At 43.4% G+C, this 14,031-nt stretch overlaps 1 protein-coding gene across 7 annotated transcripts in view; it reads right to left on the reverse strand.

Annotated features, from left to right (window-relative positions):
- Positions 1-14,031, reverse strand: part of LOC120064272 (mitogen-activated protein kinase kinase kinase kinase 4-like) — a 102,569-nt gene that overhangs the window by 17,377 nt on the left and 71,161 nt on the right. For 4 of the 7 annotated variants that reach the window (XM_039014721.1, XM_039014724.1, XM_039014719.1 and 1 more), the window contains 11 exons: positions 12,233-12,345; positions 10,232-10,389; positions 9,940-10,037; positions 9,706-9,714; positions 8,967-9,148; positions 7,741-7,858; positions 6,832-7,146; positions 4,341-4,455; positions 3,941-4,108; positions 3,703-3,846; positions 464-598 (listed from right to left, as the gene is read on the reverse strand). In XM_039014721.1, coding sequence (XP_038870649.1) covers positions 464-598; positions 3,703-3,846; positions 3,941-4,108; positions 4,341-4,455; positions 6,832-7,146; positions 7,741-7,858; positions 8,967-9,148; positions 9,706-9,714; positions 9,940-10,037; positions 10,232-10,389; positions 12,233-12,345 — 1,555 coding nt within the window. The remainder of the gene's footprint in view (positions 1-463; positions 599-3,702; positions 3,847-3,940; positions 4,109-4,340; positions 4,456-6,831; positions 7,147-7,740; positions 7,859-8,966; positions 9,149-9,705; positions 9,715-9,939; positions 10,038-10,231; positions 10,390-12,232; positions 12,346-14,031) is intronic. The other 3 variants (XM_039014725.1, XM_039014720.1, XM_039014727.1) reach the window with 2 other exon arrangements.

A 14,031-nucleotide genomic window follows, 5' to 3' on the forward strand; every position in this document is an offset into this window, starting at 1 on the left:
ACACATGAGGATGTTGCCATAAGGAGGCACCAACTAACAGGGTCAATTCAGAGCATCCTCAAGACGTTTAATGACACAGTAGCCTTATTGTTTTTAAGTTCTCTGCCCCAGATACTATATGTAGTAGGAAATCAAATTCTACCAAAATGCTATTAGCTGACATATATTACAGTCTACTCAGAGATGTGACAGTGCAGAATTGGGACATTGTGTTTGCTGGGTAGACAGAGGGTATTTCGTACGCTGCTGTAGATTTCATTACCAAACTCTGGACTCTTCCAACATGTTTCAGTCATGTCATGAAGTGCTGACTTATAAAACAGTGGTTCCTAAACATGTGTGCAGACTCATTTGACCATGACATAAATTTCTATGCAAAAACTGTCCTCAATTTTCTCCGCAAAAATGAACTTCCCATCCTTTCAATTCCACTGGCCAGATGCATGCTGGAGATGGGACATACCAACTTTGTAGTGAACAGCACCCTCCAGGTCTCCCACAGTGACCCAGCCCTGCTTCTTCTCCACCTCAGGGTCGTTGTGCAGGATCTTGTTCCTCAACCAGGACAGATAGTACACACGCAACTTGTTCTTCTTGCCTTCACAGGACAGGGTCAGACAAGCGGGAGAGGTCAAGAGTCAGGGTACCTACGATATATAATCCATATGTAATGGCACAGGGGGTGAAGTTTCCCCTAGGTACAGATCTAGGATCAGCTTCCCCTCCACCAATCCTAAACTTAACCATTAGTGGGGAAAATCCCAAACTGACCTAAGATCAGCATGTAGGGGCAACTTCACCCTACTCCTATGTAATGGGTGGAGGAAGCGTCTTTATTGTACACACCGATTTCAATGAATAAAGGTATTATTGGAGTTTTTACTATGTATTTAATTATTGGTATTATATTAGACATCATTATCAATACTAGTACAGAGGATATGCTGAGTCAGTGACAGGGTCTGTATTGTTGTAGAACCTGTACTGAATATTTGACAACACGTTGCAACATAACGGAATATTGTGTTTGTAAATTTAGGTCAAGGTCGAGGTCAAATTGAAAGACAACATTTTCTTTAAACTGACCAACAAGTCGGCACACACACACACACACAACTTTTATATTCATCTACCGAGAATGATAGAGTACAATGACATGAAGAATAAAAAATATGCTAAAAACTGAAGAAGCAACATCAAATTGTCTCAACGTCTCTTTTGAGCATGGACCCTTTCTTCATTCATTGCAAAATGACATCAAAATGACAGATGACACTGTATCTATGTGTGTTTCCGTGCTTCCACCATGGAAACCTTTGCATGTGTGTCAGTGGACATGCAATACAAATATATGATGTCGTACACTCTAACTAGCCATTTACTCGATTTCCTCTGGCTGAATGTCTGTTGGGTGACACCAGAGGAACCAGTGCTGGTTGTTACAGTGAATGGATGACGTGACCACAGCACAGGAAAGAGAAGCAGGAACCTACAGTGAGCCACCGCCCGACACCTTTGCACGAACGGTCTCATCAGAGAGATCACCTAGACATCTTAAAAGTGTGTGTGTGTGTGTATGTGTTGTGATAGAAAAATTATGTATTCACCTTATTTGTTGGATATGTAACAATTATTTACTTAACAAAACAGTAAGATATTTCTGTCCTGCTAATGCTGTGTTTTATGGTCTCCACTCTAGCACCTTGCAGCTAGTCTGGCTGTTGAGGACATGGGTTTTACTAGAGAAAGCTTGAAGCTGACAATTGATTGATGTTGGTGATAAAAGCTGGCATTCCATTGACAAGAAATGGTGTGTGTGACACAAGATAGAGATAGCCTGGAAGAGTTCAGAACAATCCCTCATTGTCCATTCTTCCTGGCATCTGGGAAACAAAGCCAGGTTGGGGGTAAAACACCATCCTGTGTAGATAACCAAGGTGGCTTATGGGAGATGGAACCATTGTGACTAAGCATTTTTAGGTCCTATATAATATAATTATTTTCATTTTCAGTTAGGCTCTCAGCCTAACAGTCAGAACAAGACTGTTGGGCTGACGTTTTCATTATTGCAATAATTAATCGATATTAAATAAAAATGATTGTTTGAAGAAATGATCAAGTCTCTCTCAGTACTGAATTTCACACGACAGTGTTTGCATGTCTGTGTTTTCCCATGTACAGTTGAAGTCGGAAGTTTACATACACCTTAGCCAAATACATTTAAACTCAGTTTTTCACAATTCCTGACATTTAATCCTAGTAAATATTCCCTGTTTTAGGTCAGTTAGGATCATCACTTTATTTTAAGAATGTGAAATGTCAGAATAATAGTAGAGAGAATGATATATTTAAGCTTTTATTTCTTTCATCACATTCCCAGTGGGTCAGAAGTTTACATAAACTCAATTAGTATTTGGTAGCATTGCCTTTAAATTGTTTAACTTGGGTCAAACGTTTCGGGTAGCCTTCCACAAGCTTCCCACAATAAGTTGGGTGAATTTTGGCCCATTCCTCCTGACAGAGCTGGTGTAACTGAGTCAAGTTTGTAGGCTTCCTTGCTCGCACACGCTTTTTCAGTTCTGCCCACAAATGTTTTACAGGTTGAGGTCAGTGGCTTTGACCACTCCAATACCTTGACTTTGTTGTCCTTAAGCTATTTTGCCACAACTTTGGAAGTATGCTTGGGATCAATGTCCATTTGGAAGACCCATTTGCGACCAAGCTTTAACTTCCTGACTGATGTCTTGAGATGTTGCTTCAATATATCCATATCATTTTCCTCCCTCATGATGTCATCTATTTTGTGAAGTGCACCAGTCCCTCCTGCAGCAAAGCACCCCCACAACATGATGCAAACCGTAGTCTGGCTTTTTTATGGCAGTTTTGGATCAGTGGCTTCTTCCATGCTGAGCGGCCTTTCAGGTTATGTCAATATAGAACTTGTTTTACAGTGGATATAGATACTTTTGTACCCATTTCCTGCAGCATCTTCACAAGGCCCTTTGCTGTTGTTCTGGGATTGATTTGCACTTTTCGCACCAAAGTACGTTCATCTCTAGGAGACAGAATGCGTCTCCTTCCTGAGCGGTATGACGGCTGCATGGACCCTTGGTGTTTATACTTGCGTACTATTGTTTGTACAGATGAACATGGTACCTTCAGGTGTTTGAAAATTGCTCCCAAGGATGAACCAGACTTGTGGAGGTCTACACATTTTTTTCTGAGGTCTTGGCTGATGTCTTTTGATTTTCCCATGATGCCAAGCAAAGAGGCACTGCGTTTGAAGGTAGGCCTTGAAATACATCCACAGGTAAACCTCCAATTGACTCAAATGATGTCAATTAGTCTATTAGAAGCTTCTAAAGCCATAACATAATTTTCTGGAATTTTCCAAGCCGTTTAAGGGCACAGTCAACTTAGTGTATGTAGACTTCTGACCTACTGGAATTGTGATACAGTGAATTATAAGTTAAATAATCTGTCTGTAAACAATTGTTGGAAAGATTAGTTGTGTCATGCACAAAGTAGATGTCCTAAGCGACTTGCCAAAACTATAGTTTGTTAACAAGAAATTTGTGGAGTGGTTGAAATACTAGTTAATGACTCCAACCTAAGGGTATGTAAACTTCCGACTTCAACTGTATGTGTAATAACTGTGCATGTATAGTGTGTGTAGTAACTATATGTATAGCGTGTACAAACCTGATATAGTAACCAGGACGTTGAGTCCCTCTAGGACATCCATTTGTTGGAAGCGGCGTCGGCTGATGAGGGGATACACCTTCCCCTGACCGCTACGATCCAGCAGCATCAGGCCACTCTCTGTCCCCACCAGCAGGTTCACTCCTACAAACACTTTGGCATTTAGTTTGCTGCCACCTGTGGCGAAGACTGATATGACTGAGATAACTACATAGCAGAGATAATTGTGACAACTCACCCCAGAGCGCAGCACACAGGATCTCAGAGTTGAACCTCTTCTTGTACTTGCGGATCTCTGGGGTGTCGCTCTGCGGCCGTGTGTTGACAGGGTTCACATTGACCACGGAGCCTTTACGTGACGGGTCCGCCCTCAGTGCCTCCGCCAGCCTGGCATCGTTCCCAAAAGCTGCGGAGGACAAGGAAGGGATTGAGTGTAAATACAAGCAGATTATGTTTTACTATCATATAGATTCAGTTATATTTAGTATACATTTATATAACTTTTGTCAGTTATAAACAGGTGTTCTCTGGTGTTGCCTCAGAATCTAACACCAGGTTGATTGACACTGGAGGGAACCACTCAGATACTACTGAAGGGGACTTGACATCCAATAAGGGGGCTGGGAGAACGGGTTTACCCAGGTTGTTGAGAGCGGCGCCGGATGTAGAGACCTGGAGGAGGCGTGGATCGATAAAAGGAGTGAAGGAGGAGGAGGACTTGTGTTTCTGCATTGTGTTGCTGACAGAATGACTCTAGAGGAGCAGGAGAATAGAACAACAATGAGGATACATAGAATCACACGTATTTCTACCATTATGACATTGACTTACCTGCCAACTCATAGACCAAGACAACAATGACAGCAGTGTGTGCAATATGAAATATATAGTGCCTTCGGAAAGTATTCAGACTCCTTGACTTTTTCCACATTTTGTTATGTTACAGCCTTATTCTAAAATGTATTAAATGTTTTTTCCCCTCATTAAATCTACACACAATACCCCATCATGGTAAAGCAAAAACAGGTTTTTAGAAGTGTTAGCAAATGTATTAAAAAAACCTTTGGCAGCGATTACAGCCTTGTGTCTTCTTGGGTATGACGCTACAAGCTTGGCACACCTGTATTTGGGGAGTTTCTCCCATTCTTCTTTGCAGATCCTCTCAAGCTCTCAGGTTGGATGAGGAGCGTTGCTGCACACCTATTTTCAGGTCTCTCCAGAGATGTTTGATCGGGTTCAAGTCCGGGCTCTGGCTGGGCCACTCAAGGACATTCAGACACTTGTCCCGAAGCCACTCCTGTGTTGTCTTGGCTATGTGCTTAGGGTCGTTGTCCTGTTGGAAGAAGAACCTTCGCCCCAGTCTGAGGTCCTGAGCGCTCTGGAGCAGGTTTTCATCAAGGATCTCTGTACTTTGCTCCGTTCATCTTTGCCTCAATCCTGACTAGCTTCCCAGTCCCTGATGCTGAAAAACATCCCCACAGCATGATGCTGCCACCACCATGCTTCACCGTAGGGATGGTGCCAGGTTTCCTCCAGATGTGACGCTTGGCATTCAGGCCAAAAAGTTCAATCTTGTTTTCATCAAACCAGAGAATCTTGTTTCTCATGGTCTGAGAGTCATTAGGTGCCTTTTGACAAACTCCAAGTGGGCTGTCATGTGCATTTTACTGAGGAGTGGCTTCTGCCTAACCCCTCTACCATAAAGGCTTGATTGGTGGAGTGCTGCAGAGATGGTTGTCATTTTGGAAGGTTCTCCCATCTCCACAGAGGAACTCTAAAGCCCTGTCAGAGTTGTTGGTCACCTCCCTGACAAAGGCCCTTCTCCCCCGATTGCTCAGTTTGGCCGGACAGCCAGCTCTAGGCCAGCTCTAAGAAGAGTCTTGGTAGTTCCAAACCTCTTCCATTTAAGAATGTTGGAGGCCACTGTATTCTTGGGGTCCTTCAATGCTGGAGACATTTTTTGGTACCCTTCCCCAGATCTGTGCCTTGACACAATCCTGTCTCGGAGCTCTACGGACAATTGCTTTGACCGTATGGCTTGGTTTTTGTTCTGACATGCACGGTCAACTGTGGGACCTTATATAGACAGGTGTGTGCCTTTCCAAATCATGTCCAATCAATTGAATTTACCACAGACGGAGTCGAATCAAGTTGTAGAAACATCTAAAGAATGATCAATGGAAACAGGATGCACCTGAGCTCAATTTTGCATCTCATAGCAAAGGGGCTGAATACTTATGTAAATAAATACAATTTCTAAAAACCTGTTTTCAGTTTGTCATTATGTGGTATTGTGTGTATATTGCTGAGGATTTTTTATTTATTTAATACATTTTAGAATAAGGCTGTAACGTAGAAAAATTTGGAAAAAGTCAACGGGTCTGAATACTTTCCGAAGGCACTGTATAAGTTCAATATAAAGTTCAAAGACTACCAAAGAGAAATGTTGAAAGACGGAAGCAAGAAACTGAGGCAGATGTAAGGAGCATGCAGCTATCAGGCTTAGGGAAAAATTCACAAAATCACACATTGAAGTAAAGTGAACAAGGCAAAAACAAGAGGTCTCTATGGTGGTGGGTAAAAGTAAAACAGATGGAATGTTCAGGTAAAAACAAAAGCTGAGGAACAAAAATATATTTAAAGGAATGTTTTTTTAATGGTAAAGCAATTGCCAGTGCTAATTCATGAAATATGCTACGTTGTAGCCTAGTCTTGAGAGGGTTTCTGGAATATGTCTTTAACGATCTGACTGATTAAAATAAACAAATAATAATCAGAGATAGAGATCTTAGGGCTAAAGGAATACCTGTAATGGGCCTCCAAGAACATGTAAGCCAGTGCAACCTAATATAGTCTCAAAAAGAAGAAATTATGTCAAATACCAGAAACTTGCTAAAAATGGTCAAAATAATATTTTTTCAGAAGGAGCAACAAAAATGATCCATCACCACACCACCGTACCTACAGAGCTTGGAGGAAACTAGATTAGTCGTCGCACTCAGAAAAAGGAAACGATAAAGAGCACCACTAGGTGGCCAGAGAGAGAGCAGATGCAACCAGCAGAGGGTGCTCCTTGCAGGCCCAGGCCTGAAGGAGGACCAGGGGTCAGAGGGGGGCAGAGGGACATACCTCCAGGAGTATGCTGAGCTTGTCCAGGGGGCTCTGGGGGGACATGGACATGGTGGGGCTCGCCATGCTGGAGGAGGAGGGAGAGGAGGAGGCAGAGGAGGAGGGGGAGTGGTGGCTCTGCTGGATCAGGTCAGGCAGGAGGTGAATGCGGCCCACAAAGCCATTTTTCTCCTGGTGGCCTTGGAGACCAGGGTGGCCTTGGAGGCCTGGAAGGCCCTGGAGGGCAGGGTGAATCAGCCCAGGGCTGGTGTTAAACCCAGGGACAGGGCCATGACCAGGGCTGGGGGCAGGTCGCTTTTTGTTGTCACCTGTACTCTGGAAGTAAGAACAGGGGCACACTTTGGGTCTAGATTTCTTTCTCTGCGGTGGAGGGATTCTATTGGCTATTGTGTTAAGGGAAGACTAGTCTACTAAAGTAGTCTAGTAAAGTAGTCTACTGAAGCTACAGTCTACTACTGTAAGAGACTTCAGACACATTCAATTGAGGATTAAGTATAAGAAAATGGTCAACAACAGACACCAAAAGTATAATAATTTTGTTTACATTTATTCATAAATGATTTCTATGACTTTAGTGGAGCCATTTTATGATGTTCAATCTGTTGCAGGACTACCATCTAGCCTTTATACTTGTCATCTAATGGGGGAGCGGGTGGTTAATACCAGGTCCATTTCTCCAGGCTAACCGACCCCTTTCCACTCTAACCCAAACCCTTTCACCAGCAACACAAAGTAAACAATGACAGAACAAATAAGATGAGGTCCAACACAATATCAAACAGTGGGTAAACTATAAAGGGACAAATTAGTAAATTAAATACCACAATAAAATAACTAAAAGGTTTACAGTGTGTGACTGATATGTTGTTATAAGAGAGGTGGACGGCATGGCCTGGGTGTTGGCCTTACCGGTCTGACGATCAGAGTGTCATCTTTACAGGGCGTGATTTTAGAGTCACTCTCGCCCTCGTCGTGAACGATCAAGGTCTTCACCGATTCCATCTCTCCGTTGCTTAGTCTGGAGGAGCTGGTGGAGTAGATCGAATAAACAGAGAACCAGGAAGATGGTTAGTGCTGGGGGAAAAAATCAATACAGTTACATATCGGGATATTATTTTTGATGATATATGGTATCGTTTTCACAATATGGCAATATTATTTTTGCACTAGTTTTCTGTTCCTGCACCAAAACTCCAGTATTTTTCCTTCATAGCTTGTTCTCCATCTTCTTTTTAAATAGGGAGCCAATTTGTTTTCAGCACTTTTATTTCCATGACTGATCAAAGCTCGTTTTCTCAAGGCTCTCTCTTGTCTCTCTGCAGCAGACGTATGGTTTAGACTATCGAATCGCAATACATATAGAATCCTAATACACATCATATTGGCACCGAAGTATGGTGATATTATCGTATCTTGAGGTCCCTGACAATTCCCAGTCCTAGTTATAATGACCGGACTTTTCCTTCACTTCAATCAAAAGCTCAAATATCATTGCAATATGATGTCATTGAGTACATTTAAATGCACACTAATAATTCGATATTAAACGGATTATGGCACTAGGCTGAGTATGGCAATAGTCAAGTAAACACCTAACTGCTCATTTTAAATCAGGGTAAGGTCATAATCGAAGTAAGCATACAACGATTAAGCACCTGGTTTTCTGAGCAGTCTTTCTAATTATTAGGACATGTAAATGCCTTTATTAGAGTTCCAGCTGTGCAGTTTATCTGTGCATGTGCTAGCACGAGCAGCACAAGCTTCCTTCTTTTGCGCGACTGAAGTGAGTTCGGAAAAACAAAGTATGAATCGTAGAAATAGTTTTCACAAACACACTTTAATATGTCCGATCTAAGAATCAAATAGTTATCTCAAAAATAACATGGTCGCTGTGGTAGAATGTTTATTTTGATTGGTGATTTTGGGCAAATATCCCATCAGGTAGCCTGATTTCAGATGTGTCCATGTAAACAGGATTATTAGAGAAATCGTTATTCTTGCAAAGCATGTTAATGTTTAAAGCAAACTATTATATTAATCTGACTTTTCACAACAATTGTATTATTGCGTGCATGTAACTGTACTCATTGTGAGAAGGGTTAGGGGTTAGGGTTCAGGTGTCCTCCTCTACATACACAGCGTGAGAGTCCTCTGGTCCTGAGGTAGACTCCTCTCCTCCCTCCTGGTCCACCTCTTCATCATCCTCATCCTCATCCGTGGTCCCCGACTCCTCACTAGATGAGGAGTAGTCCGTCACCTTGTGGGGGCGTTGCACGTCCTCCACCACACGCAGCTCTTTGGCCAGCGCGGTCAGGTCCTGTGGGGGGGGGGGGGGGGGGTCAGAGGTCAAACTATGCTTCCATCCCTTTCTTCTCTCTCTTTCTTTCAGTCTTGCTTTCCCTCTCCCTCTCTTTTTTAGCTCTCTTTCCGGGTTGTGGATGTGTTACCAGGTTACTCGCAGGGTTAAATGCAGGAGACAGGATGCAGGAAGCTGATGGGGGAAGAAGTGAGGTCACAGGTGCGCCAGCCAATGAAGAGCCGGCCGGTGAGTAGCAAAGCCAATAGGATATGAGAAAAGAGATGAGTAAGTACATACACTGCTGCCATACTGCCAATGTGTCCACAAGGCTGGAAGAGGTTAGTGAGTCCATCAAGAGACCAGACCCGAGCATACAAGGAAGGAAGGGGCTGCAAGTATGTGAGTGATTGAATGATCCAATAGAAAGAAATAACAAGTATGAGGGGAGGAGATTGAGGTTAAAAGGAACATGAGTAAAATAGCACCAATCAGGAGAGAGGCAAGCCATTAGTACAAAACCCTTCAGCCAATGAGATCGTCAGTACAAATACACACCCCATTTCATTCTAGCTTACCACTTCCCCCTACAGAATTCACAAGTACCGGTAATCCACAGCGCAGAGGGCGAAACAAACACACACACACACACACACACACACACACAAAGAACTATGTCAGATTATTGTAAAACCATCATTCCCACTCAAAACTTAATTCCACCTCTTTCTGAAGTGTCACAACACTTAGTGTAGTTCAACACTAGTTAGTACACTAGGTAGACCACTAGTTTCACGGGGGTCAGGTCTCACCGCCAGTCGGTTAGTTCTGACCGACTCCTTCCTCTCCTCAGGTTTTTTCCCAGTATGCTCTGGATGCTGGAGGGGAGAACCCTCAGACTTTGATGAGGCTGAGAGGGGGACAATGGGGGATACCGGTCAGTAAATTAAAGAGCAATGTGGAGAATTGTGCCAAGAATTTAATTGTAAATGTGAGTACTTTGTAAACAGTAATTATGTGTGTGTGTGTCTTGAGAGTGTGCATGTAGGAAACTATGCGTGAGACTATGAATGCATGTGTGTATCAGGGGAATAGCAGACTCACAGCGGGCTCTGAACCTCTCCCCTGAGCCACTGTGAGAGCTGGGCTGGGAGCTGGAGTTACTGGAGCCGGAGGAGCTGCAAGTACTACCACTGCCACTCGTTGGCCTGGGAACCAGTTTCTCCACCCGCTCCCACAGCAGACGCGGCTCCGCTGCAGCACTGTGGAGAGAAACAGAGAGGGTTTGTTATAGTATAGACACACAACCTTTACATATAGACACACAACCTTTACATACTGTATAGACACACAACCTTTACATATAGACCTACAACCTTTACATACTGTATAGACACATACTTTACAGACATACATACTTTACATACTGTATAGACACATACTTTACAGACATACATACTTTACATACACACACAGTACTTTACATACACTCAGTGGTCAGTTTATTAGCTACACCATCCCGTTTACAAAAATTGTTCACTCCTACAGACAGTGAGTCAGGTGGCCGTGGCTTGTATATAAAGCAGGCAGAAAGGCATCGAGGCATTCAGTTACTGTTCGATTGAATATTAGAATGGGCAAAATGAATGACCTAAGCGACTGAGTGTGGTATGATCGGTGGTATGATCGGTGACAGGCGCGCCGGTTCCAGTATCTCAGTAACGGCTGGCTTCCTGGGTTTTTCACGCACGACATTGTCTAGGGTTTACAGAGAATGGTGTGACAAACAAAAAACATCCAGTCAGCGGCAGTCCTGTTGGTGAAAACAGCTTGTTGATGAGAGGTCGAAGGAGAATGGCAGTCGTGCAATCTAACAGGCGGGCCACAAACAGACAAATAACGGCGCAGTACAATAGTGGTATGCAGAACATCATCTCGGAATGCACAACTCGTCAGTCTTTGTCATGGATGGGATATTGCAGCAGACGACCACACTGGGTTCACTCCTATCAGCTAAAAACAAGAAGAAGTGGCTCCAGTGGGCATGCGATCACCAACACTCAACAATTGAGGAGTGGAAAAACATTGCCTGGTCCAACAAATCCCGGTTCCTGTTGAGTCATGCTGATGAGTCAGGAGAACATGGCCCTATACTGACAGGTGTCAACGGTACTGGCTGGTGTCAGTGGTGTGGGAAATGTTTTCTTGGCACACGTTAGGTCCCTTGATACCAATTGAGCAATGTTTTCATGCCCTGAAGAATTCAGACTGTTCTGGGGGCAAAGGGGGGTCCAACCCGGTACTAGATGGGTGTACCTAATAAACTGGCCACTGAGTGTAGACACATACTCTTTACATATAGACATGTATACAAATACATACAGTACATATTAATAGACAGACCCATAAATAAACACAAATACTTTTCCATAGACACAGACATGCACAGTCTCAAAGGAGATGAAGCTCAGCATTATAAAGACATACTAAGAAGGGAAGAGTGTGTGTGACAGTGCACACACACACACACACACAGGAGACAAGGATATGTAACGCATGGCAGAACAGTAAGTAATGTTACATAAATCCAACCCAATATCCATACATTGAGAAGAGGGCTCTACAGAGTACAGATAGACACACAGTGTAGAGATTTTACATTAGGGAAAGGGGATACCTAGTCAGTTGTACATTGAATGCATTCAACCAAAATCTGTCTTCTGCATTTAACCCAACCCCTCTGAATCAGAGAGGTGTGGGGGGATGCCTTAATCGACATCCACATCATCATCACCTGGGGAGCAGTTGTTGGGGGTTGACTGCCTTGCTCAAGGGGAGAACAGAAGATTATTACACCGGGGCCCGCTCAGGGATTCGAACCAGCGACCTCTCGGTTACTGGCCTAAAGCTCTTAACCGCTAGACTACCTGCCGCCCAGTACTAACAACCCGAATAGAAGTGGAGATGGTGGAGTGGTGAACAGAGGGACAGACGGAGGGAGAGACAAACAGCGACAACAAAATAAAGCAAAAAGGATCAATCGAAAGAGAGAAATAAAGAAAACGAGACAGAGAAAAAGATAAATGGAGGGACGTGAAAAGGTACCTGCAGGCGTTCCTCTGGCCCGCCGGGTTGTTAGGCGTGGCATTGAGGTTGCCATGGAGAGGAGAGTCCCTGCGTGACAGTACTGGAGACCTGGACGTTGTCCTCACAGGAACCTTCCACACATACAGATGCCTGCTCATAAACACACTCTACGGGCACACACAAACTCTCGGAGGGCGTATGTGTAGTGTGACAGGGGTGCCAGGAGCACAAAAGCTAGACACACACTGTTAAGATGTCCCTAGAAAGTCCCCAAAACGTTTCTACAACGTCCAAACTATGTCCCTGCATACTCACACTGCGTAAAGCCAAACCACTGAGAGTGAGTTCTGTCTGACACAGCAAAAGACAGCATTATATCCACACCAATCTTCCCTCAAATGTTTTTCATCAATGAGCAAATTTCAGGTCTGCTGAGCGCAGAAAATTCTGTGCGTGCTTTTACTGTGAACACTAAGGCTGTATCCGCTTTAAGTTAATTTTAACAGTGGTCAATTAGGCTACTGTGGCTATTTGATCATAACGTAGGCCTACCACAGAGTGGCTTACCATTAAAAACAATGGAGACAATGCATCCCATAACATTTTAACATGGAAATTGCTGTTCTATCGTTCAGCCTACAGTAGCAGCCAATGTGTGGTGTTCAATGTAGGCCTACATTCCATGAGACCTTTGAAAAAAACATGCAGGGCTTGACATTAAGGGCTTGACATTATTGTCCTTCAGACAAGGAGGTGACTGAAAATGTTGTTGCGTTGTTTGATGCAAGAAACCATTTTACTAAATAAAACTCATAATTAATCCCATACCATTATTGCAGAGAATCAGACAAATTATGCTACCCTCTGCCTTTTGGCTACTTAGCTTATTCAAGCATGTCTCAAAATACAACACTGCCCCCTTTAAGACAAAAAAAAATGCGCTTTAGCTAACTTGCTTTTCAAAGACACCTAGAAATGCACACGTTTTGTGCTCTTGTAGGAAGTAATCACTCCCCCATTGCTGTCTACAAATGATCTATAACTGGGCTAATAACTCACTAAGTATATGAACAAATGTATAAATGTGCACGTCGCTACACATAGTTCTCGCTTTGATCTCAAAACAAACACATCTACTCACAACAGCCCATGCTGTAAAAACAGTCCAGTTAAAAGTGAATGCCACAGATCCATATATGGCAATGGTATTTTTGCATATAGGCCTACTGCAGCTCTGATTGGATATGATGCACAGGTTTGTGTAGAGCCGTGCCTGTCAATGAAATAGAATCCTAGTCTGATGTGATTCTCTGCGCGCTAATATTTCTTCTGCGCAGCAGTCCCGGGGAGCTGCGGGCCCACACAGGGGTTGATAAGGGAAGCGTGTGGATATAATGCTGTCTTTTGCTGTGTCAGACCTAACGCTCTCTTTCAGTGGGGTGGCTTAACACAAAAACAGCTTTAAAGTTATATCATAGATTTCAGCATTTCTCTTTGGTAGTTTCCAGGGGACAGGAGGGAGAACAGCTTAAGAAGGAACAGGGGGAAGCATCGAAAGCAAAGCAGGGCGGAACACAGCCACTCCATTCAGATGGAACGCTAACTAACACTGACATTGATATGAGACACTACCAAAGGCTTACACAGGAAGCAGGGGGCAGAACAGGAAATGGCATACTCATACCTCACCAAAGAAGAGGAAGTGATGTTTGATAGTTAGGCCCTATGTGAAGAGAGGACAATAATACCACCTCTAATTTGTGCAGATGGGGGGCAAAAAAAAGGTCACGATTTCAACATGAGGAATATTTTCCTTG

This window comes from Salvelinus namaycush, chromosome 19 (genome assembly GCF_016432855.1).
Source record: "Salvelinus namaycush isolate Seneca chromosome 19, SaNama_1.0, whole genome shotgun sequence".
NCBI lineage: Eukaryota > Metazoa > Chordata > Actinopteri > Salmoniformes > Salmonidae > Salvelinus > Salvelinus namaycush.